The sequence below is a fragment of the Haliotis rufescens genome, unplaced genomic scaffold, assembly GCF_023055435.1.
Source record: "Haliotis rufescens isolate VD_foot unplaced genomic scaffold, xgHalRufe1.0.p SCAF_9, whole genome shotgun sequence".
NCBI classification, from domain to species: Eukaryota; Metazoa; Mollusca; class Gastropoda; order Lepetellida; family Haliotidae; genus Haliotis; species Haliotis rufescens.
Window position 1 is genome coordinate 29,306,704 of NW_025964383.1, and position 27,350 is coordinate 29,334,053.

General features: G+C 40.6%; 2 protein-coding genes across 4 annotated transcripts; one reads left to right on the forward strand and one right to left on the reverse strand.

Moving 5' to 3' along the window:
- LOC124130872 (transcription initiation factor TFIID subunit 6-like) lies at window positions 1-15,928 on the reverse strand. 3 transcript variants are annotated; one of them, XM_046493927.2, is made up of 12 exons: window positions 15,879-15,928; window positions 10,762-10,945; window positions 10,102-10,188; window positions 9,123-9,276; window positions 8,366-8,592; window positions 7,313-7,378; window positions 5,086-5,163; window positions 4,584-4,685; window positions 3,604-3,728; window positions 2,810-3,068; window positions 2,297-2,476; window positions 1-1,914 (listed from the first exon to the last, which is right to left on the reverse strand). In XM_046493927.2, the coding sequence occupies exons 2-12, from the start codon at window positions 10,927-10,929 to the stop codon at window positions 1,459-1,461; spliced, it is 1,902 nt and encodes a 633-aa protein (XP_046349883.1). In that variant the 5' UTR covers window positions 10,930-10,945; window positions 15,879-15,928; the 3' UTR covers window positions 1-1,458. The 3 variants fall into 3 exon arrangements, with proteins under 3 accessions (XP_046349883.1, XP_048246626.1, XP_046349874.1); XM_048390669.1 differs by lacking the exon at window positions 15,879-15,928 and adding an exon at window positions 13,115-13,299 and having other exon boundaries at window positions 10,762-10,942; XM_046493918.2 differs by lacking the exon at window positions 15,879-15,928 and adding an exon at window positions 13,115-13,299.
- On the forward strand, window positions 13,577-27,350 carry LOC124130892. Its single transcript, XM_046493946.2, has 5 exons — window positions 13,577-13,809; window positions 17,285-17,393; window positions 19,679-19,746; window positions 22,446-22,535; window positions 23,177-27,350. Exons 1-5 carry the CDS (start codon window positions 13,668-13,670, stop codon window positions 23,497-23,499), a joined length of 732 nt encoding a protein of 243 aa, XP_046349902.1. The 5' UTR covers window positions 13,577-13,667; the 3' UTR covers window positions 23,500-27,350.

Sequence of the window (27,350 nt, forward strand, 5' to 3'; positions counted from 1 at the left end):
TGACCAGCATATTGTTTTACTTACAAAAGACATGATAATGATGTGTGCAGTCATGATGTACAGCAATACTGTTTCAAATTTATACATATGCCAATGTAAGTGGAATGCAATTCAATGTGAGACCCCCTGTATGGAATGTCACTACAAGAAGAGCTATTCCTTCCAATAGTGATGATCACAGATCACCACTTTGGTGAAAACCACAAGCATTGCCTGGTTCTTAGTCAGCCAATGATAGTCAGTGTCACATCTTCCCGAGGCAAGAGAGTTAACTGATTTAAAAGTCAGGTTTCCACCCTTGCCGAACAAGGCTGGAATTCCGGGGTTCGATCCTAGCGCCACCAGTGGCTGTTACGAGTTATTTCCCTTCTATGTCTCGCCTATGGACCAATCAGATTCCACCTCTTGTATAACTTGCATTTGCTTAAAACAAAATGGTGGCGCCGAGTCGAGACAAACTGAACGACAATCAAGATGTATATTGTGATAAAACGGTTCTTGCTTTGCGAAATGCATCAAATCACTTGAGTACCTTGATTAAAAACATGAAAAGATTTGGAAAATATCTGTTGACAACGAGTTGGCGGTGCATATGCTTTGCAAATCCTGCAATCGACCGAACTCTGCATGACAGTTTACGAACCGGATTTCGATTTCGCTGGGCGATTTTGATTGGACTGTGCATAGACTCGTTAGTTCAGCCAAAATCTAACTCCATAATACCAGCCTAGTTCGGCAAGGGTGGAAACTGGACTTTTATCGTCAGTTAACTCCTTGCCTCGGGAAGATGTCAGTGTCAGGGACCAACTACTTTTGTCATGGCAGCCAAGGGGCACAACTCTCCACATTGAGTTGCAGTGCCACATAGGTTTGGCGCTGTTTACGCTCCCCATGTACACATATCTATTGTTTGAGGTTGATACAGAAAACTGTTTAGTCGTGTTAGAAATTTAAGGATTTAACACACTATTCCTATTTGACAATGTTGGAATGACAGAGATGTGAGGAGCAGAGACGATCCCTTTGCGATTCAGAATCAACAGTTAAGTCTCCATTGTACGATATCTCACATCCATTGTAACCATGGTAATCATCCAGCTGAGCGTGAGTGAGTGAGTTGGGTTTAACGCCGCTTTAAACAGTATTCCAGTTATATCACGGCGTGTCAGCTTAATGTGGGAGGAAAGCCGAAGTGATGCAGGTCTTAGACGTTTACCACTTCAGTGAAACCCACAAGCACGGGTATGGTGCTGACAAACCTAGAAACATAATCGGGGCGAACTGGGATTCGAACCCACAATCATAGGTTTCTGGCGTGTCCAAGGGACGCAACTCTGCACAGCAAATCGCTGCACCTTAGACGACTGGGACACCTGTGCCCCCCAGCTGAGCATAAAGTAACACACACTTTGCATCCACCTGGATATATTTGGTCCTTGACATCTTAAATCCTTTACTTCATGTATCTCTCTGTTCTGGGTCCTTTTTGACTGCAAATGAAAAGTTTGAACCTTGACCTCCAAACACACTTTTGACGCCAAGGTCATCTGAAGCACCTGGGGTCAACATCTGACCTTGCTGTGACCCTGACCCGCTAGAGGGCATGGACATGACCACAATTTTCTGTGGAGTAGTTCTAGGCACTGTGTTAGTGTTAGCTCCTTGAGCTGTGGTAACAAGTTTAACAATTGTCGGGGCTGACCCAGCACTGCCACTGTTGATGGTGATGTTCTGTGATGAAGGGGTGGTGGAGCGAGGCTGCGATGAGACAATGACATACTTTTGTGCCCCCCCCAGGGAGGGAGTGGTAGGTGTTCTTGGTACCGCTCCTGTGGGGGTGGGGAACCTTGGAGTGGTGGGGGTGCCTGGTTGTGATGTAGATCCTGATGACTGGATCAATATCTGAGGCCGAGACTGTAAACAGAGAAAATGTACGTGAACAGTAACACTGTGGACATGTTTTGAAAGGCATAATGAAAATTGAATTGATAAGTGGTTTTAATTATCATACTTTTCTGATCACAATATTACAAGAGGCAAATCATGTATTTTGGGTAAACTGTTTTCTATCATAGAATTTCATGAGAAATTGCCAGAGAAATTGCCGGAACATTCAAACAACTGACTCATTTAACTTTACACTTTGGCAGACCTCTAAATAATTCAAATCACTCGGTGATTTCATCATTTCTTATCTCTTTGTCGTGTATCGTGATGCCAGTGGCATCATCAGTCCGTAGTTGTGAGATGTCAGGCGCTACTCAGCTTTAGTCTAAATGCCTCTATAGTGACGTACCGGCTGCAGCTGCACAGTTGGCCTGGCTGGGGTGACAGGGCAGGTGCTGACTGTGGGAGTCTGCCTCTCCTTCAGGGTAGCATTGTACAGCAGCGCACCCACATACCCAAACTCATTGTTGTAGTCCTCTAACGTCTCGCTCGGAGATTTGAGGTTCTTCAGGACTGGTGGGACATATTTCTGTGCAGGAAGAAAACAAGGTCTTTATTAGATTTCTGGAAAGTAGTAACCATCATCAGCAAGAGAGCCCAACCAATAATTAGAGCCATGTAATTCTGTAGCTGGTCTTGATGTGTGTTAACAGCTATATTACACTGGGCACTGTACATATATTTTCTGAATAGCAACACTCAGCTATTGTACTGTTATGATGCCAGAGAAAACAATTTAGTGTAACAAACTTAGGCCAATGCTTTATGTATAAAATTCTCTATATGGACCATTTTCACAATAAAAATAAATGCAACTTCTTCAAAGATCCATGAAATAAACTCGCACAAGTCCTTCACTTACAGTTAATTGTTTCTTGATATGTTCAGCAGCAATCTTGTCAGCGTTGTTGAGTATCTGACCCTCTAGTGCCATCCTCATCCTATCCCCAAGCCCCTTGATGTGAGGCAGCAGGAACGTCTTCGTCACCTCTGGCCCAAGTTCCCCCAACCCCGACAGAGCCCCATACTGTGTGGCCAGTGCAGACTTGTCTCCTAACAGAGCCTTGCTGAAAGTCTTGGTGATACGGGCTTGGATGTTGTTGGTGTTACTGCTGAAATTTCTGCAATGGAAATGATGGAATAAGTCGTCTGTTACATGCTCCTGCCACAGCTTCATATATCTACTGATGAGGTGAAATGGTGTTGAATGTCGTGTGCAAGATTATTGCATGTATATAGTGACATGCATGCTCGTGTGCGTGCATGGCTGCTTGTACAAGTCTGGACAAATGCCTGTTTTATAGTGCCAGCCCACTGAGATATCATGCCATACTCGGACTCAAAACTTTTGCAGACACACATTTTTCAATACCCCCAAAATCAAGGCATGAAAAATGTTATCTGCCAAAAGTGTTCTGATAAAAAAAACTTTCATGTATTTTTCATTACCCCCAAATCAAGAGTATGCAAAATGTTATCTGCCAACAGTGTTCTGATAACAATTTTTTACATGTATTTTTCGTTACCCAAAAATCAAGTGCATGGAAAATGTTATCTGCCAAACTGGCCATCAAAAAATATTCGTAAGCACTAGGTATGGTTGCTCTTAACATGATTAAAAGTATGGTGTAAGTGCAAAGTAATATAAATCCTTACTTGCTGATCTGTGCCATGAGTCGGGAAGCAAAGTCTCGGAGAGCCCAGTGATTGTCCACATCAGGACGTAGACACAGTTGTCTGCTCACAATACAAGTTGCTACTGCAGGAATTATCTCATGCAGCTATGTAACAGAGGAAATTTGAATAATATATAGTCAATACATGTACTCCTGGAAATGAATGGTCTAATGAGGGGAGATAACTCATGCATTACTTTTACATCAATGAGTGAGTGAGTGAGTATGGTTTTACGCCGCTTTTAGCAATATTCCAGCAATATCACGGCGGGGGGACACCAGAAATGGGCTTCACACATTGTACCCATGTCGGGAATCGAACCCGGGTCTTCGGCGTGACGAGCGAACGCTTTAACCACTAGGCTACCCGACCGCCCCCATTTTTACATCAATGAAACTTGCATCTTGTGTGACTAGGTTAAATATGGAACTTATAGAACTTATTTTCTGATCAGAATCATGATATTAGGCCAAAGTGTGATTATATTATTACTACCAAGTACAGTCAAAAGCCGTTGTGTCAAAGTTGAAGGGACCTATGTAAATACTTATCTGAGGTTCGAGACAACTGAAAATGATGAATAAAGAAGGAATATCCAGGGATCAAGTCTTTACTTCGAGACAACAGTAAGTTCGACACATCAAAGTTCGACACAAAAGTGTTTGACTGAACATGTATCTTCCCTTGCACAAGTCATGAGAAAGAGTGATGCTTTCACTGCACAATCACTGATTTGTAAACTGGACCATGCTTCATTGCAACATTTTACAATTGACTGATCGTGATAGAACAAAATTGACATGAGTAACTGGCTCTTCTTTGATGAAATCAGAAGTAAGTCATAGGAATTTAAAGCATGAAGCACTAGCATTCATCCAATGAGCATCAACATTTGATATTCACGCTTAAAAATACCTTTTTTGTGAGATCGGACTTTTGGGAATATTTTCACAACTTACATATTTCTCCAAGTAGAGCGTCTGGTTATCCATGAGAGACTTGACCATCCTCATCAGGTAGATGAGCAGAGCTAGGTTGTTCTGAACCACGTTGATTTTAACCTTCCAGGGGAGATAATTACAGAAATTAAATCAGAGAGGAAGTTCTGTGCCAGTCGGCAACATAATACTTCTTTTGTTTTTGGTTTGTGTCTTTTACGGCAAGCATGTGTTGCTGAAGACCTATTCTACCCCAGATCTTCACGGGTCTTGAAGAAGAGAGGTAGATTGAGACAAGAACAGTCTCTCCATGACAAAGCACTGGAAAAGGTCCCACAAAGGGGTCTTTCAGTGAGGCTGGTACGAATTAAAATCCTATTATGGACACATTTTGGACAAAGTGAAAGTTTTCTTTCACAAAAATAATAAACTGGTATTAACACTATGGAGTATATTTCAAACATTTTCATGAGTTTTGTTGTAAATCTTCTGTGTTAACTCTTTGACTGTATGTTGTACTCACCCCCTCTGATATGAATGTACTGAACCGAGGCAGCATCTGATGTAGTCCTGGGTCTGTGGCAAGACTCTGCAGGGCTTCCTGGAACACGAAGCAGTAGACAGGTGGAGGGCAGGATTTGGTTTGTTGTTTAAAGCCGCATTCAGCAATATTCCAGCTATATGACGGCGGTCTATAAATAATCGAGTCTGGACCAGACAATCCAGTGATCAATATCATGAGCATCGATCTATGCAGTTGGGATAAGATGACATGCATCAACCAAGTCAGCAACCTGACCACCGGATCCCGTTAGTTGCCTTTTACAACAAGCATAGTCGCCTTCTACGGCAAGCATGGGTTGCTGAAGACCTATCCTACCCCGGAATCTTCATGGGTCTGGAGGGCAGGAACATATACAGCAGGAACATATACTGCACGTCTAATACCAATATGCCATGACTCCGAATATGCCTTAGTCAGCATTACTGAGATTCCAGAGTATCATCATGATCACAATCTCTCCAGTCATGATCATGATGAATACCCTTGACCTTTTCCTACAACAGCTTAATACACCATTTTCTGTTTCAAAAGGAAATGATGCTTAATATAGCTTTCCAATCAAAATCAAATGTATTATGTTTGATTGTTTGTTGATTAACTCTGCACTCAGCAATATTCCAGCTGTGTAATGGCTGTCTGTAAATAATCAAGTCTGGACTAGACAATCTAATGATTGACATTATGAACATCGATCTATGCAATTGGGATAAGATGACATGCATCAACCAAGTCAGCAAGCCTGACCACCCGATCCCGTTAGTCGCCTCTTACGACAAGCATTGTCGCCTCTTACGACAAGCATAGTCGCCTCTTACGACAAGCATTGTCACCTCTTACGACAAGCATTGTCACCTCTTACGACAGGCATAGTCGCCTCTTACGACAAGCGTTGTCGCTTCTTACGACAAGCATAGTCGCCTCTTATGACAAGCATAGTCGCCTTTTACGACAAGCATAGTCACCTCTTACGACAAGCATAGTTGTCTCTTACAACAAGCAGTCGCCTCTTACAACAAGCATAGTTGCCTCTTACGACAAGCATAGTCGCCTTTTACGACAAGCATAGCCATTATTCTGAGTTTAGACTGAGGTTACTGCTAAAAGATTGTGTCACTTCCTGAACAAAGGTGTGGTATCACATTTATGGTATACATCATAAGACATAGAGATATATCATTACCCACATAACCAGATACCTGACACAACTCACAATATACTGATCAATTAAGTTAGATATGATCCTGTTTCTAATAGCAATATCACAACAGAAATGGTCTTCACAACCCGAGTCTTCACATGATATTGTGCAATGCTACTTCACAATTAGACTGTCACACCTAGTCACAGTGTCACTGTCTAATGCTGCCACTGGAGTCCAGCTGCACCTAATAATCAAAGTGCCTGGTGTGTGCTCACTCCGTGTCCATAGTGCTATGTGTACTGTGGTGAGAAATAGTCCACACTATCACCACACATAGCTGCAGGTGTGATACGCTGCATGATATATACTGAGCTGAATATATTGTGACTTGTGCAATCTTTGATAATATTTCTCACTTTTTGGGGGCGGTTGGGTAGCCAAGTGGTTAAAGCCTTCGCTCAGCATGCTGAAAACCCGGGTTTGATTCCCAACAAGGTGTGAAGTACATTTCTGGAGTCCCCAGCCATAATATTGTTGGAATATTGCTAAGAGCTGCGTAAAACCATACTCACTCACTCACTCTCATGTCTTTCACCCTTGCTTTTTATTTAGAGTGATTGAGTTGGGTCTAATGCCACTTTCAACAGTATTGTTATATATGTCATGGTATGTCACCTTGGTGTGGGAGGAAAACCCAAAGTGATGCAGGTCTCAGACGTTTACCACTTTGGAGAAACCCATGAGCACGGGTATAGTACTCACAGACCTAGAAACATGAATTCGAAACCCAGGATAATAAGTTTCTGGCCACACATGCCCCCATTTTTATCTAGACTGAAAGTATAACTATGAAAGGGTACATATATAAACAAATAACAATCAAACAATACCAGACAGTATTGGTATTCATGACATGAGAATCAACACATGAAATGTATCCCCAGCCAAGTACCCTGATGACGGATACAGATATATCTTCATCAATGTATTCATTACAATTATGATCTCGGGTCTGCTTATTATCTTTGTCCCTGATCCACCTACCGATCGTCTTCCCTCGTCAGGTCCGACACAAGCCTCTGTGATTTCCTTGTAGTACAACTGCTGCTCCTGGAAGAGTGGGATGAAATTGAGTTGATTGGGTCATGACAGAATCCACAACTAAAACTCATATTTTAAATTTCAAACGTATTCAGTCCCCAGCACAATACACATCAATTATGATGGTTCTCTGTCAGTTTTAACCTTCTCCACCCTGCAGAACCCAGTAAATTATCAAACTAGGATACAGGAACCCTGTTAACCCATAATCCATAACGCTCTGATCCCCGTTGCCAACTATGACCTCATGTTGCCTGCTCCAACCACTTGCTGAATACCCCAACCTATTGCTGGCCACCCTAACCTCGTGTTGACCACCCAAACCTCTTGTTGACAACCCATCCCTAACCTCTTGTTGACCACCATCCAAACCTCTTGTTGACCACCCAAACCTCATGTTGACAACCCAAACCTCTTATTAACAACCCAAACCTCTTGTTGACCATCCAAACCTCGTGTTGACCACCCAAACCTCTTGTTGACAACCCCACCCAAAACTCTTGTTGACCATCCAAACCTCTTGTTGACCATACAAACCTCTTGTTGACCACCCAACCCTAACCTCTTTTGACCACCCAAACCTCTTGTTGACCATCCCAACCTCTTGTTGACCATCCAAACCTCGTGTTGACCACCCTAACCTCTTGTTGACCACACCACCCTAACCTCTTGTTGCCCATCCAAACCTTGGGTTGACCACCCAAACCTCTTCTTGACAAACCAACTTCTTGTTGACAACCCAAACCTCTTATTGTCCATCCAAACCTTGTGTTAACCACCCAAACCTCTTGTTGACAACCCCAACCTCTTATTGAGAACCCAAACCTCTTATGGACTACCCGAACCTCTTGTTGACCACTCAGACCTCTTGTTGATCACCCCAAATTCTTGTTTACTACATGAAAATCAAGAGGACTACCCAAACCCCTATGACCAACCCCCATCCCCTGTAATTCCTTGTGGATAAACCTCATGTCATTCTGCACTCCGTCTTACCACGGAAAGTTCATGCATGGATAGATTCTTCAGTTTGACCATCTCAGCTCCACTCTTCATCTTATGTTTGGCTTTGCCTCCTTCGGCTTGTGTCTTGGGCTTGAGAACCTTGTCAATAGCAGTCTTGATGTTAGTGTCCAGGCTCTCAATCTTCAGCTGCTCCTTCGTGGCTGGGGGAGGGTTCTCTGGGATGGATGGCTGGACTCCGTCAATACTCAACCAATGAGCTGAATATGTGGTGAGAAGAACGAACATGATTGGTTGTTGGTTGGTTGGATTAACGCCGCACTCGGCAATATTCCAGCTATATGACGGAGGTCTGTAAATAATCGAGTCTGAGCCAGACAATCAAGTGATTAATATCATGAGCATCAATTCATGCAATTGGGATCGATGACATGCATCAACCAAGTCAGCGAGCCTGACCACCCGATCCTGTTTGTTGCCTCTTACGACAAGCATAGTCACCTTTTACAGCAAGCAAGTTGCTGAAGACCTATTCTACCCCAAATCTTCACGGGTCAAAGAGAAGGAACTTTAGAATTTCAACTTACATTACACAAATTATCCCTGACCTGCCAATTGCAGTGACATCAATTGATGATGAACTGTAAGGTTTCCAAAATCAATAGCTTCTCCTGAATGAATAATAACAGTTCAAAACGAATAATCAAATTGCAGCATTTAGACTGCTCACTGAATGTCTGCCTTTCTGAAGGGTTACAATGATCACTAGAATGCATGATCAGGTTCTTACCTTTAAGAGTGACATCTAGAGGTATTTTGGGCAGTTGACCATTAATGATGTCTTGCAGGTCCAGCTCCTTCTCTTCATTGAAATGAAGTTCTCGGCCACCACCACTGGCAAATCTGAACGGGATCAGATCAGGACAATGGAAGCCGTACAGGGGCTGCGAAAAGGAGTAATTGAACATGCCGTATTTCGAAAGTAGGTAATCAAATGAGTAAGTGAGTTGGGTTCTAAGCTGCTTGGAACAGTGTTTCAGTTATATGAGGCATGTCAGCTTTTATGTGGGATCAAAACCCAAAGTAATGCAGGTCTCAGACTTTTACCACTTCGGTGAAACCTATGAGCATGAGTTTGGTGCTGGCAAACCTAGAAACATTATCGGGGCGAACCGGGATTCAAACCTACTATCACAGGTTTCTGGCGTGCCCATGGGATGCAACTCTGCCCAGCGAATGGCAGCGCCTTAGGCAACAGATCAAGAATGAAATGCTTATTTCCCCCTCAATAACAGCACAATCATGACAATGGCAGTAAGCATGGTAGGTAAGTAGACCAGGGAATGCATCATTAACAAGGCAGAGAGTGAATTAATGCCAAGTCCAGGATTCCATCCAGACAACGTGTTGATCAAATGATTTCCACAAATTTCAAGGAGACATGATCCTCAACAACTAATGTTTAATTGAATATCAATTCTCTTTGTCTCATTTGTGTTTTCCATTATCATATATCATATCATATCATATCATATCATATCATATATCATATCTCACCAACACCCCTGAAAGTCCAGTTTTTATGCTACAGATGTATCTAACTTCATAAAGACTACAATGTTTCATCTTAATATGTCTGATAGTATTTGGGTTTATCCTGCTAACATGCCAAGTCACATAATAAAGATAAGGCCACATCATTGAATTCCATGTCATTCATAAACTCCCTGCTAAGATTCATTTCAATGTCTTATAGTTATTCTCACTACCTCAATGTTCTTGACCTGCAGTGCCTGGTCAAAGTCCCATGTAGACAGTTTCCGTCTTTTACCATGATGCATAAACTTAACAGCTTCCTGAAATGTTGAACAATGAAAACCATTATATTCAGGTACATGTATTGCAACAATTTGTAAAACAAAACACACTTAATATGTTTAATCAAAACAAAATATTAACTGGTTATAATTTGATCATGTTGATTGCTGTCCATTATACATAAATCAATGTCATGCAAAGAAAGGTTTATAAAATGCAACCAGAATGATAATAGAAATTGGCAAAAAGTTAAAAATAGCAAAACCTCATTAAATACATCTTCCCGGGGTAAGGGACTTAACTGACTATAAACATGATAAAAGTCCAGTTTCCACACTTGCCGAACTAGGCTGGAACTTCAGGGCTCAATTGTAGCCCTGTTGGTCCAGCTAAAATATAACTCCATAATACCAGCCTATTTCGGCAAGGGTGGAAACTGGACTTTAAAGTCAGTTACCTCACTTGCCTCAGGAAGATGCATTAAACAGGGAAAATGTGACATATGTCATAGACAACTGAATACCAAAAGGATATGTATCTTAACATGAAGTAAAATACAGATTATTATATTTCCACCAAGAAAGAGTGCGAACCCCTCATCTCATTCTTACCTGAATAATTTGCTTCATCCTATATGTACAGTCCTCTGCTAGTTGTGATGCTGCCTCATCAGCAAGTCCAGAAACTCCCACTGACTCTGCAATGGTTTTCATGGACTCCACGGTCAGGTGACTGCTGACCTTCCCTTCCTTTCCATCCTTTGAGCCACCCTTTGACATCCTGATGTTCTGACTGCTAAAAGAACCGACGATACTCAAAACATCAGGTGCTAGATGATGCAGAAACCAAGACTGCGTGAACACATCCTACTGAAATAATCACTAATTGCTAGAGTTGGGCATCATAAGTGTGTGACTCGTCTCCACAGTGAACAAATTCCAGAGCCAACTTATCCACTGTATCAAGCTGTCAGTGAATGAGTGACTCGGCCATGTGAGAGAATGAATGTTTAATGCTGTTGCTTTGAATGTTCAGTGTTACAGGTATCACAGTATGTCAGCTTGGTGGGGGGGGGGGGGAGACAGTCTAAAGTGGTTGGTTGGTTTATTGTTTAACGCCGCACTCAGCAATATTCCAGCTATATGACGGCGGTCTGTAAATAATCGAGTCTGGACCAGACATTCCAGTGATTAATATCATGAGCATCGATCCACGGAAATTGGGATCAATGACATGCATCAACCAAGTCAGTGAGCCTGACCCCCCGATCCTGTTAGTCGCCTTTTACGACAAGCATAGTCACCTTTTACGGCAAACATGGGTTACTAAAGACCTATTCTACCCCGGAATCTTCACGGGTCCAGTCTAAAGTGAACATTTGCCACTTTGCTGAAACATGGGTATGGTGCTGACAAACCTGGTAACATAATCAGGTTGAATTGAGATTCATAACCACAATCATATGTGTCTGGCATGCCAAAGGGACACAACTCCGGCACAGGGAACTACAGCACCTTAGATGACTGGGCCACCCATGGACCCTGGGAATATTAGGTTGTACTGTGCATGCTGAAGGACAGTAACAAAGCATTAATTGTTATCCTGCCTCAACTGATCATTACTATTAATGATCAGTAACGTTCTCCCCTTTATTACTTCCTTTAACAACATTATCTAAGATATCAACCATTCACTCATACATCCAATTTATAGTACATAAACATTAGGACTGTATTAAGCATTTCAAACTTAAAAAAGACTTTGTCTTTGCTCATTTATGACAAAAACATAAAAGGAATTGACATAACGGACAAGAAAATAATGACCTATTTTACCACATTAAATGTGTAATGACAGAAATTGTTTGGTAGAATTTAAAAATTTAAAATATGAAATTTGGTTTTGTTGTTATGTGGAACATTTTTAGAAGGCCTATTAAGCTTGTCATCAGGTAGTTTTCAAAACAAAGAGGGGAGCCATCATTGGTTATGTGCTTCTAAAGACATCATAATGTGATCTATAACACAGAGACATCCAGGACTTTCAACTAAGTGTCTTTGAGGCGACTGGAAAAAAACAATGTTTAGCCATAGAAAGACAAGGTTTGAGCAAATTGGGAGACCTGGTAAAGCTTTATTCAAGTTTTTCCAAGTCAGCTTTGTGTGCTATCGAAAAGTCTTTTTGTATACTGCTTATCATCTATTAGTTAATAATTACACAGAGACAATGTCTCAGTTTCATACATGGTACTAATAGCAAAATCTAGAACAAAGATGGACATGGGCAACAGTGGAGTATAAAAGTAGTTCAGCATCTTTAAATACAACAGAATAAAACAAAGTATTAATGCTTTTCTCTTACTATTGGTGTTGTAAAACAGGTCTTTGGTCTCTCAAAACCAAATCTCTTTTGCAATAGTAAAATATTATAAGTTAATATTTACCAATATTTTCAGTTGGCCTAAGGCCAAATATCAACTTCTGATAATGCCTACATTAATCCCTGAATTAGAACATGCTCCAAGTAACACTTGAGAAGTAGTAGGAATTTCCTCCAGCAGTTTGAAAGTTCGAGAAAAGATAGTGGAACTTTATTTTATGTGTGTATTCTTGACAATATTTTCTTCACAAGTGACAGGACTGATTATATCGATAATGACACCTACCAGTTCCTTACAAACTATCATTACATCTCTTATGCGCAACCAACGAACTATTGATAATAACGTTGGACCATCACAACAAAATGTGCACTGGAATTTAGTGGAAAGACAAAATTCACCTCATGATGGCATCATACTGACGGTGAAGCACTTTTATCTTAGAGAATGGTAGTATAGTGGAAAATAGTTGCTAATATTTCTACTTTTACACAGTACATTCATCATATCTATTGGGATTCATTGTGTAGACGGGACCTATCAAACTGATGGAGTTGTAAGTTCAACATAAAATCAACACGTACTGCGTTAAAGGTTTTCACTCAAAGGTTGCTTCCTCGAGTGTGTGTATATATCCTAAATGTGTAATGGATACTTCATAAAGCAGCTTGAACGTTTAATGAAGAGCTTCATTTGGAGATTTTATAAATACACGCAAAATTTACGCGGATGTCAATACACGACTTCTCAGAAGACGCCATTTATCCTCTTGAAGTCTCGTTGTTGGAAATACGCGAGCGCGATTTGGGAAAGACTCTTTACCTTACAACTTTATTACAGTATGTGATAATATGAAGGGGATAATTGGAAACATGTCACTAGAAGACATGCAACTATAGTTTTAGTAAGGGGCTAATTATAAAACATTTTCGGAAGTCAGGCGAATATTAATAATATGTAAGTTGGTATTCTGATAGAATGAAAGGTGTTTCCAAATTCAATAGGTTTTAGGCTAATAGCATTTCTACTTCATGGTTACGGAAATAAACAACATGGCTGTTAGCTAGCAAGGTGCTCGTTCGAGGCGCTAGGAATAAAACATCACTTGCTACAAAGAAACACTCGTGTTTTGCAGTCATGGTGTTGTTCATTAACATAAACGTTGGTCAAAGGGTCGAAGTTTTACTAGGTGGGGAGATATTTCGCGGCACTATTCAGTATAAAGGATGCATCATCACGAAAAAGGGTGAATGGGTTGGACTTTCACTTGATGAACCAGGTACGTAATCAAGGAGGATCCTGATGGGTGTGTCCAATAAGCAGTAAGCAGTAAAATTTAGGGTACTTTTTCATTAAGCAGTAATTTTTCTTCTTTTTCAATAAAATCGTCGCGGGAAATTCCTAAATCAGCCATGGCAGGACATGGGACTTTTAATTCTGCTTTCGTTTCATCCTGACAATTCATATTGCTTTCTGTGGCGAAGCATTTCGGTCTTGAAGACAGACTGTTTTTGACCATTTTAATAATTTTTTGATAAGCAGTAAATTATTTATTTACGTTAAGCAGTTATTTTTTGGTATTTTACAATAAGCATTTACGATAAAAAAAGATGACTTTTACGTTTACGATAGTGTTTGAAGGGTGTTTTACGTTAACCCTAATACCCATCACGACCCTCATCAAGGGACATTTATTTTAGACCCGGCTCTCATTCATGTGGTATCGTTTCCTGGTTTAGTAAACTTGATGATAGGACTGGGACGGGAAGCTTGGGTACATGGGTACTGAGTAGGACACAGCGCCACCACAGGGCCATCAGGATCAAGTTTAATGGTTATGCTACAAATCACTAGATTCTAATATTAACATTTATTTCTAACTATGCACAGATTCCGTCTGATTATTATATATTTGAATAAATATTAAATGCAGCAACGGTCAACGTCAGCACATGCATGACCAGATTGGTCTATATGTGTATCTAAATACTTTTTGCCAGTTGCTAAAACAATTGCTAATCGGACATTTTGTACCCTATTCTTGAGTGCTACAGTGGATATCTGGGTAATAGGGTGACAGAGAAGCTGGTGAGTAAATTTGGACTCATCCCATTCCTACTTGACGGTATTTAAATGTACTGTTCAGTAAGGGTTAGCTGAAACAGACCTGGCCCTTTTAATTATCAGAGGTTGTTGATAGAGGAAATATAGCCATTGATTGTTATGCAAGATTTCTAGATATCTTGTCCCAATCCATCAAATGGGAACACGTGTAATTATAGTAGTCATAGTGGCTTTTGTATTACACTATTGCAGTATCAATTGCTCCTTTACAGATTTACATGGTACACATATTTTGTGTTGTGCTAATGTTATACATGACATAGTGAGGTGATCAGTAATTGTATTTCTATTAATAATATGCTATGACTGGTGTAATTTTGAATGATTTAATCTGGACAAAGTTGAATGAAGGAAGAAAGAAAATCATTATGCTTGTAAAACTTATAAGCATGACAAAAAGTTAATTCCTCGGAAAATATATGGTCACTGTTTTCTACATTTTTTTAAGATTAAGAAGCTGCTTTGAAAGTCTCAAGAATATCTCTAACCCAGGGTTTTCACCTAGGATTCCAAACTAAGTTCCATTGGCCGGCAACTTCATATAGAATTCATTAATTTGTTCATGTGTGAGATAATTGTCTTAGATTCGGGTTACCCGTCCGGGCCGTCCCAGGCCTAATTCTAACGGTGGTGGCTTTACAGGGATGCTAAGGATGTGAAATTTCTTATCAACCAACCAGCATCAGGGCTTCTAATTTCTCAGTACTAGTGAGCGCAGCAATCAGATATGTATTTGTGATTTGTGTATCTTGAAACTGGATATAATAATGGACTGAGACCAAAAAGGGTGTACTATCAAGGATATATTTGTGTTATCTTTTGCTAAAATCAATATTCCCAAATATAGGTTGCAAATAATGAAGCTAAATCTGTTTAGTAAGCTAACATCTGACTGGCTCAAGAACCCATGCATTCTTCTCATGGATTGGGCAGTCAAAGTTTGCTCCGGGTTCACCTGACTATGGTGGTGTCCCAAGATCTTCATGAAAAGAGTGAGTGAGTGAGTACGGTTTTACGCCACTTTAAGCATTATTCCAGCAATATCACGGCGGGGGACACCATAAATGGGCTTCACACATTGTACCCATGTCATGACTCGAGCCTGGGTCTTCGGCGTGACGAGCGAACGCTTTAACCACTAGGCTACCCGACATGAAAAGAGATATCACATTAGATTCACAGAGCCTGACTGTTAAAATAGACAGACACAGGTTCTTCATTTACACTTGTATTCAAAACGACTGCCAACACAATACACCTCCTGCACCCACACAGGTTGTCACTCAACTGCCTGGCTCACTCTCCTACCCAGAGTTCCATGCGGCCGGTAGCCAGCTAGCATAGTACCTCTGCCACAGGCCAGCGCCATGTGACGATTCGTCACATCTTTCACAGCCCATTCAAGATATTGCATATGCTTTTCATCCGTTTCATGTTTGACAAGTCTACACATTTTCATAAACAAATGTCAAAGAATGGTTAACTTTCATTGAGAAAGTATGCAAATACTTAAAAATCTACTTGTTTTTGCGTAGTTATCCTATGTTTGCATTGGTTGTACGGCTCCACGTGCTGTCATCGAAGCCCAACGGAGAGCTAGCGACACGGTCACTTTGATGCATAAATATATATTGTCATACAACTCACTGTCGCAGTTGTAGTAGCATATCTATATAGTTATGCAAAACAATATGTAAAGCGCCCCCAAATACTTGCATTAGTCGGTTCTATACTGATTTCTGAAAAAGCGCGTTTGTTTACAAACAAGAGAAAAGTCCGGTCACGTGATATGCAAATTAGCCTGTGGCAGTGGTGTTATGCTGAGTCACCACTGCGACGGAGTGTGTGCCTGGCTAGGCCAAACCAAGATGGCCGCCGTAAAGTCATTCTCAAATCATAGACGGCAGTTTCGTATTCGAGGGAAAGTTTCGTATCCACACATTAACACTGACAAGCTGATCCAAATAATTATTTAGTCACCTCGTACAAGCTATAGAGTTCTGCAGACCTATCTTAACATGAATTCGTAAAGTTCCTTCTTTCATGTTAAAGTTTTATACTTGTCCTGTCTCACACTATGCACTTCTACCTCTCTTCATTCCTAAGTGGGGCGGTCGGGTAGCCTAGTGGTTAAAGCGTTCGCTCGTCACGCCGAAGACCCGGGTTCGAATCCCGACATGGGTACAATGTGTGAAGCCCATTTCTGGTGTTCCCCGCCGTGATATTGCTGGAATATTGCTAAAAGCGGCTTAAAACCAAACTCACTCACTCATTCCTAAGTTTCCAGCTTCTAAAAAACATCCCCACATCACAGCTCCTCTTGCCTGTTAGCGCTAAGGAAGAGAATGATTTTGAAGATAAAAAGCATGGGTAGATCACATCGCTTGGGATTTCAGTGTAGGACCCAATTGTTTTGTTAGAAGCTGGAAACTTTATTCACGTTTCCACATAAGGATCGAAAAAAGGAAGAAATGCATAGTGTGAGATAGGATAAGTATCATAAATATACAATTTATTAGTACAGCATTTACAATATCAACATATAATTAGCTACTTGACTCTGTATAGTGATTCATAGGGAGTCAGTTATTGTGATTTATTGACTTTGTATGTTGATGTTGTATTTTCAGTTGGTGACAGCTGTGGAATGATTTTAGGACGCAGATATTTTCAATGTCGAGACAAATATGGAGTTTTTGTCAGAGCCAACAAAATCCGCTTCATCTCTAGTGGTAGAAGGTATGTAATGATAAAACATCACTATAATGCTCTAAGAGTAAGTGCAAAACAAAGTTGTTTTATGAATTTTAATCTCATTAAAAATTAATCCCACTGAAACAGTGGCTGGTGCAATTATTAAAATGCTATGTCAGTGTCATGATTCCTTGTTCAGTATATTCATTTCCTAACTAAATTCAAATGAAGGCTGTGTGTCACTGTCAGGACACCTGCATTTTTTAAGTGACCCTTCACCTACCGTTTCTGTATGCTGCTAACATGTGAATTCCAAACAGTTATGAGGGGGCACGGGTGGCCCAGTCTAAGGCGCCGCGTTTCGCTGTGCAGAGTTGCGTCGCTTGGGCACGCCAGAAACCTATGATTGTGGGTTCGAATCCCGGTTCGCCCCGATTATGTTTCTAGGTTTGTCAGCACCATTCCCGTGCTCGTGGGTTTCACCGAAGTGGTAAACGTCTGAGACCTGCATCACTTCGGGCTTTCCTCACACATTAAGCTGACACGCGGTGATATAACTGGAATACTGTTAAAAGCAGCGTTAATCCCAACTCACTCACTCACCCAAACAGTTATGAAGAAAACAACATCCTGCTCTTAACTTGGAGGCATATAACAGTGATGGTCAATTTTAAGGACTTTTTACACAAGTGTTTGTTCGTCTTTATGGAATAATTTTTATGTAACCCCTAGAAATACAAGAACATTGATTTAGCAAACCGGATTCAAAATTCATTTCCGAAAAATAATTACAAACCCTGATCTGAACCCAACTGAACACTTCTGGGATTATTCTTGGGCACCTAGTGAGAGCTAGAGACCCTCCAGTTCAAAACCTGAATGGGGGGCGGTCGGGTAGCCTAGTGGTTAAAGCGTTCGCTCGTCACGCCGAAGACCCGGGTTCGATTCCGGACATGGGTACAATGTGTGAAGCCCATTTCTGGTGTCCCCCGCTGTGATATTGCTGGAATATTGCTAAAAGCGGCGTAAAACCATACTCACTCACTCACTCACTCAAAACCTGAATGAACTGACCCAGGCACTGCACCAGGAATGGCAGAGGATCCCAGTGTTGAAAATCAGACGTCTGATCCGCAGTATGAGGAGACGCCTCGCGAATGTCATCCGTGAGAGGGCTGGATACTCCAGACACTGATTGCCGAGTCAGTGGTGATCGTACGATGCGAAGATAGGAAGGCGGATGCCTCGAAGCACACGCGATCTTGAGTGTTTTGTGGTCCCTCTCGGTAGTGGGTGATTTTCCATAGCGCTTTGATTACTTTCACGGAGGTCGCGGGTGACAGCACAGCCACGGAGATTGAATTAATTAGTATCAAGCGCTTCACTGAGTACTGCGGACCGCACCCGTCTAGCGTACACTTTACGTCTGCGACTGGTGATTCCTACGTTGACAATAATCAGCTGATAATCGTCTTTCACTTCATAATGTGACAGCCCTATTCGTGGACTGGGCCGGCCGCAGACACTTTTCAGCCTTGTTGAACTGAGTGTTTTTAGGTTTCGTCACATAATGCCAGAAAATCATTACTGATTGCTAGTGTCAGCTTCATCATGTGTGTGATGGTTGTGCCAGGCGTTGTTTTTGTCAGTTTACGTCTATTTTGTCATGCCTCCAACAATGAATCACACATTTTGTAATGTCGCACAAATCCAAAAAAGTTGGGGCAGCGGGGTAGCCTAGTGGTTAGAGGCTAGTCATGCTGAAGACCAGGGTTCAATTTTCCACCTTTAGCACATAACTGGTGCCCCTCTCCGCGATATTGCTGGAATATTGCTAAAAGCAGCGTAAAACCATATTCACCCACTCACTCATGCCAAAAAAGTTGGTGGTGCTTACCGTATTGGACATAATAAGCACCTAGGGCGCTCTCAAAATTAAAAATGGGCTCTTATTAGAAAATTATTTTGGTGAAAATGAAAGATAAATTTCGTGGTTTATGCTGACGGCCTGAAATGTTTATATACGAGAGATACATTTTTCCAGAATTTAATTGCCCATAATTAAGGGTGCATATAACACATGAGTGCGTATAATACGCGATTAAATAAGTATTATGTACATTGATCAATCGGAAGGGGTGCTAATTGGTATTGTTCACAAGCCAATATATTAGCAAATATCGCCGTGGGCGCTTATTAGAGCAGGGAGTTTATTACATCGAATACGGTAATTAATACTCATGTATACATATGAACTATATATTGAATTGCTGAATATTCTGAATGCTGTACAGCATGACAAGCACTGCTTGGTTGTGTCTGTTTTTCAGGCTATTCAACAAATACCATCGAGTCATAGGTGATGATGCCATGGAGGAGAATCTGTTTCATACTGAAAGTAAGAACCAATTCCATTATTGTTAATAAACAGCTCATTTTGAAAACTTCTACATGTTATGTTAAAGTAAATTTAGAACTGCCATGTTTTCAATCGCAGAATATGTGTCATTTCAATATGTTCGACTCACTTTGCCAATTATCGCAAACACTTGAAGGGATGATGTAAATCCTGCTGGGGTCCATGCAGTTAACAAAGGTACTGTAAGTCTCCATGGTCCCCAGTATGTGATCTGCCTTCAGTGGCTGGTGATATATAGCCCGTTTTTTATCATGTATTATTATATATAGTGATATCCTTTTTATGATTTCATGCTAGTTTTATATCATTTTCAGGGTTAGAAACTAACAGTTTTTGTCCAGTAGTCCTTATAATGATAACATATAGCAAAACCCTTAAAATGGGCCAATTTCTACTAGTCCTTAGGATACCTTTACTGTTGGGCAGTTTGGTAAGGACTACAGGACTAGTGCCAATTTCTAATGCTGATTTTCTGTGATAAGTCTAGTTATTTTACTGTCCTTCGTTGTCAGTTGTCTCAAATGACAATGTATTTAACATGTTTAACCCTGGATTGGCACGATATGGCTGAAATATTGCCAATGTGACTTAAAATTTTAACTCATAACATATTATGTGTGAGATATGTTGTGGGTTGCCATCCACATCAATCTGTATCAGTTAGCCATGTCCTATCTGCAGATCCAAGTGCTGTCATGGTGTGGCAGTGTGTTCCTTGTCTGTCTGTCAGTCCATCTGTTGCCTGCCTATTACCTGCTGTCTTCTCTTAAGAAGCAGGGGCGGTCGGGTAGCCTAGTGGTTAAAGTGTTCGCTCGTCACGCCGAAGACCCGGGTTCGATTCCTGACATGGGTACGATGTCTGAAGCCCATTTCAGGTGTCCCCTGCTGTGATATTGCTGGAATATTGCTAAAAGTGGCGTAAAACCATACTCACTCACTCTTAAGAAGCAGTGGAAACAAACAACTGAAAGTTTTAATAGTCTTGTGCCATAATAGGAATCCGATCCATCCTTAGCCGTTACATCACCTCTGTGGAGACCAAGGGTAGAGTGTGTCCCCAGCACCTCATAGCACATTTACCCGAGGCAAGAGCATCCACTCGCCTTTTTATCAAAGTCTTGTTTCCACCCTTGCCATATCAAGCCCACTTTCCTGTGCTAAATATGATTGTACTATTGCACATATCTATAGTCCAATCGGAGAACATTTCACAAAATCAACACCCACCACTAGTACACATTCGTATGAAAGTGATTAATGCTGTCTGTCTTTTATCGACACAAATATATATTTTACATCGTTTAAACCCCCAAATGATTGCCTATATCTCAGGGATGAAATCGCGAAGGTTTTCGTTATCTGATCGACTAGGTTGTTGCCTATGGTAGTCGCCATCTTTGTGAAGCTTAACAAGATAAGAACAGTGATCTGATTGGATATCGCGTTTTCATTACAAGGGGTATTACAAGGGGAAGATGGTCATAGCATGTAATTAGAGGTAACTAAACTAAGGACCAGGGTTAGAAACTAACAGTTTTTGTCCACTAGCCCTTAAAATTTTAACATATAGCAAAACCCTTAAAATGAGCCAATTTCTACTAGTCCTTAGGATCCCTTTACTATTGGGCAGTTTGGTAAGGACTACAGGACTAGTGCCAATTCCTAACGCTGAGGACCCATGAGGATTCTGGTTTAGAATTGGTCAGCATCTATCAGCATCTTCAGTAACTCTTTTGCCCAATATGACCTCTATAACCCTCGTAACATCTGGTGTCATTATTCTCTTCTTCACTAACTAAGCAGGACGTGAGAGACGAGATCTTACCTGTTTTTTTAAGATTCTATCCTTTGCCATAGCAATCTATGCTGGTCGTAAGTGACGACTCAATGGATCAGATGGGCAGACACAGTGATGGCACACCATCATTTTTTAGTGTTACTCATAATAATACTGTAAATCTTGATATTAACGCGAGCATGAATTAAATGCGAAAAATGTGAGTGGTCTTTGCTCGCATGATTCAACATCGCATATATATCAACAATAATACATTTTGGATAGCTGAAATACCAACTTAGACATACGCTGAAAACAAACAACTATGTATTCCACATCACTGTTTATTGAGCAGCACTTGTTACTAGTATATAAACAATGTCATTCAAACACTAATTACATCCTGTGAATTGTCACTGCTGGGGTCAAGACAAGCGTTCTACTCACTCATGTCATCACTGATCACACCTGCAAGTCCTGACAGACGCCACCCAACACGGTGTCTTTGCTCTTTGCGACTGCATCAAAGGCCGACACGAGCCAGCGCGCGCCTATTCTTTTAGCTGATGTACTCTACTCAGCGCTAATAAGCGGTGCTATTTGGTGTGTGATTAGATTAATGTAAGGTTGGATTAAGGTGAGGATTCTCCTGTAAACCTGACAGAGGACATTTTGTTTAGATATAAATCCACTGATGCTTGAGAGGAGGAGGTGTCGCATTCATATTGAGTCGCATTTTTGGCTAGGGGCCAGCGGTCGCATTCTTTTGGAGACGCATTAATTTCACGTTTTACAGTAATCACTGGACTGTCTGGTCCAGACTTGATTATTTAAAAGAGTTGGGGTTAGACGACATACATACTCTATGGTTGTTTGTAAATATTCTCTCTTTTTTGCGTAGAGCCGGCAGTCAGCAATGGCCCGTACGACCCGGTACGGATGTCCGCAGATGACTTCAGCAGGATGAGGACCTCATTGGACTTTTCCCTTGGTATGTTCCATTTTGAATTCGGGGCGGTCGGGTAGCCTAGTGGTTAAAGTGTTAGCTCGTCACGCCAAAGACCCGGGTTTGATTCCCGACATGGGTACAATGTGTGAAGCCCATTTCTGGTGTCCCCCGCCATGATATTGCTGGAATATTGCTAAAGCGGCGTAAAACCATACTCACTCACTCACTCCATTTTGAATTCAGGAGATATTTATTGTAATGACAGAATAATTAAAAATATATAAGTGGTCATATCTTATAAATCTGTTAATTCAGTAGATATTCATTGTTGTGAAAGAATAATAAAAAAACAATCTGTTTATCACTACAATTATTTTGTAAAACAACACTTTTCTTGCCAAATTGTCTTGGGAGACTGGCAATTTAAACATATGTTCATGGCCCCCGCTAATACAGGTAACATTTATTCATGTTCCTCCGCCCTCTCCCTATAATAAATGACCACACCCTAAATAATGTTCAAATTAAAAAAAAGGAAGAAATATCTGAAAAATTATTTTGTCATTTTTCACATCCCCAAACCCCTCTCCTCTACCTGCCTCTATAGTTGTGATACATTTGAGCAAGCTCCCTCTTTCGCGTGCCATTTCTTATGATCTGCCCCTTAATCTCTGTGATTTCAGAAAATGGTTATCCTCACTACGTGACACAAAAACACCACCATCTGAGTCATGCAGTGGGAAACAAGATCCCGGCTACAACGATGCTACGACCTGCTACAAGCATGGCCTCGTTTCGCTACCACACCCGCCCCATACACACCTCGTACAGCATAGAGAATGATTTCATTCCCAGTCCATCCATTCCGAAGACCCACATGCCCTACATGGCGCTGCGGAGACAGGTACATCGGGGGTGGGACAACGCACACTACGTACGAGAAATGAGTGTCTCCACCGGTCGGGAAAGGATGAAGTTGTCACAGTGGAACGACATCTCAGAATAGTTCTTGAATAATTCAGCATTTATTTATTATGGCTGTGACTGAAGTTTATGAATTGATATTAGACTCCAAAATATCAAGATGAATCAACATTATCAATGCATTGATAATAACACCTTGGAGACTGTAAAGTTTTGACTTGTAATATCATATCTAAAAAGAATTCAGTCCCATTAAAATCAGATCTTAGTTCTCGCTATCGCTAAACAAAGATCTGAGGACATCCCATTACAGGTCACGTCACACAGACCTTGCCCGAATTTTGACCGACCAATGGAAGGACTGATAAGAAGTCAACATTAGCCAATCAGAAGGCAGCTTTCTCGTGCTTTATGGCACTGATTTTGAATTGGCGACCACGCTTCAAAACATATTTTGACAAATTCTCGATTAAAAATTTGAAACCTGAACAAAAGAACATTCTTGAATGGCAGATATGTGGTCTAGATTGTATTGATTCAGTCGTTAAACCCGTAACTATCGTTCGGAATACCCCTGTGTTACATTTTTTCGAGGTTGCATGATTAGAAACCACATACCGACTGTCACTTTCATGATCTGGTAAGCAACACTCTGATTGGTCGGATGAAAGGTTGTTCTGACGTGACCCCTAATGGGATGTCTTCAGATCTTTGTTTAGCGGTAGCGAGAACTAAGATCTGATCTTAATGAGATTGAAAATAGATAGTTTATGACAAAGACTTTCTATATGTGCCATTATTGAAAAACGTACGATAAATATTTTAATATTTGTAATGATCATATTTGTATTGCTATCAGTATTGCCAGTTCATACAGATAACATATAATCTGACACCTTGTTTTCAATATGTTACCGAAAATCCTATGAACACAAATTATTAAAAGTATTAGTATTTTTTAATACCTGTTATGTTTGAAAACATTTTCAACAAGTTGCCTTGTACAGGTGCCGGGAGGAACTATCAAGTCCATGGCGTCATATCAATGCATTTTGAATTAGATGTGTGTCTTCTCCATCTTATTTGAAACTTCACGTAGTGTCTTAGGTAACCATCGTTTCTATGGTATGTGTCTGTGATAATGTACATGGCTCATCTGGTCAGATGTCAGAGGTCACAGGTCAGAGGTCGGTAGACCCCATACATGGGCACAATGAAAACCGTCCGCTATTTTCGTAAGTTGATCCCCTCTCTGTTGATACAGCCCAGGTAAACAGTACTAAGGCCAGGCTTTTTATAATTTTAGGATTACGGATTTTTCAGCCCAAAGTCCAGGGTTGGAGGATGGAAAAACAAAAGAAAAGCCAGATGCATTTTTTAAATGCAGAATGCCTCTGGCATACTTTATAAACATATTCTGTGCTCAAAAGACCACCATTTGTGACGATAAAGCCCCTTGTAACAATAAAAATTCTATCCCTTACAACAATGACAATTGTCAAGGGAGGCTATTCAAGTTCGGCTTCGAGATCAACAAAGATCGATTATGTATCTTTTTTACTAGTTTACAACGGTAAATTCATATGTTTTTTATTAAAAGGTGATGATAACAAATAAAATAACTGACTACGTGGCTATCGGGGAAAAAAAAATGGAAATCTGATTATATTTTTTTACATTTTCTCAAAAATTAGAGTCCGCGGTCCGTAATCCGAAAAATATAAAGCACCTGGCCTAAATACAGATGGAATGCCATTGACAGACAACTAAATGCATCCATATCAAATGTTTGATTATGTTTGTTCTGGTATAGGGGATGAAGTCTTTGAAAGATGTAACAGAATTCATTTTGAAAACAGGCATATCTACATGTTTATAACTACCCAAATTGGATGATATTGAGGAAGTGAATGGTATGTACACCTGTGGCCATGTTATCTTTGATCGTGCATGGTTTTAATATGTTATTTTTGTCAGATTTATTGACTGGTAATAAATCTATGCAAAGATGTCAACCTAGGTCTGTGTTCTAATGCAGCCTGTGACTTCTGGTGTTGTGAAGTCTGTAATGAATAACGGTCACTCTTGAGACGACCAAGGAATAAATTGTCCACTCATCAATAACAGACAACCATCACTGTCCAGAACATAGGTCTCATTTGTAACTCCCTACTGACTTCAATTTATTTCCAAAAGGAATGAGATACAGTTTATCTGTTGAGCAGACCCGTGAAGATCCGGGGTAGAAAAGGTCTTCAGCAACCCATGCTTGCCTTAATAGGTGACTATGCTTGTCGTAAGGGGCGATTAACGGGATCGGGTGGTCAGGCTCGCTGACTTGGTTGATGCATGTCATCGAACACAATTGCGTGGATCGATGCTGATGATATTAATCACTGGATTGTCTGGTCCAGACTCGATTATTTACAGACCGCCGTCATGTAGCTGGAATATTGCAGAGTGCGGGCGTTAAACAACAAACAAGCCAACTGTTGAGCACAAACCATGAGGATGTGCAGCTGTTATTAACTTTTATCCCCAGGTATTTAGCGGGGAAAACACTGTGATATTTTCTTCTTGTTATGAAATTGTAATTGTAACATTTTTCCTTGTTGGTACTTTCGATATATTTATCCTGTGAATGAAGATGGCTGTGCCTTGGCATCTTGACTGATCATATTGACAGCGTCAGGTTTGTTTTTTATGGTGTCCGTTAGCACAAACTCATTGTGAAGGTTTCTGGCTCTAACATACTTAAAGGGCAAGTTCACACGAAAATAAACCTATTTTTCTTGTACTTTTTCATCATGAAAATTATTTACCTAATAGTTTCGGAGGCAAAACAATTAAAATATCACATGTATCAAATTTATTTTATTCATAAAATCGGTTCATATTTTTCACATTTACAGAGAGTTCTATCTCCATAATAAACACACCATGGCTTATGCCCCTTGCAATATGACGTCATTGGTGCCAATTGATAAAGGAATGACGTCATAAGACTTTAAGGGGGATAACTCAGGCCTGTTTAGCTCGGTAAACGAAGGCCTCATAACGGCATGACATTTTCACACTTATTGTGAGCTCGCTACATTGACTGTGAGAAAAATGAGTGTATTTTTTCAACTAATTCTAAAATTGCGTTTAGTTTAAAACAAGAAAGAAAGTGATTTTTGCGTGTACACTTCCCCTTTAACAATGGTGTGTGTGGATCGTGTTTGTTCTAGTGTAGCCAGCAGGGATTGTATTAAATTGTTTGATAGGCATTACTTAGAAGTAGACGGATGACAAGGTAGACAAAATTTTATGGATAACAACTTCTTTAATACTGTAAAAAGTGACGTTCGGTATGGATCCTTATACCGTTGTCAAGCAAGACTGTCAAGCAAGATTGTATTGATTCTCAAATATCCATGTGGTACATTGACTGCTGCACAAGGCAAACTACATTTAGAATATTTGCATTTTCCTATGCTACAGAATTGTGATAATATCCTGGAAAAATATGTTGTATGTTTTATGAAATATTTACAAAGAATGTTTACAAATGTTACTCCTGTCATTGTTCTGATCTGACAGGGTGTCTCCAGTGGGTTCCTGTACCTTGAGACTATGTTGGTTAGTTTGACCGTCTCTCCAGGATCTACTGCGTTACAGCATGTTGTCACAGTCGGATGCACGTCCCTGATCCATACCTAACTATAGTCAGTACAATGTTTCCTACCTAGCTTCAGTTAAACACCTTGAATTTAACACCAGGGTAACACAACAGCACTTATTCTCTATAGCTTCACTGACTGGAGTAGAATATTGAGTGTATTTGCACACACAGTGTCATCTTGTAGTCACCAGCCACCAAGGCGTCTTGTTATCTGTACATGTTTGCATGTGTACGTTGTTATGCTAATAATAAACACACTCACAACGAAA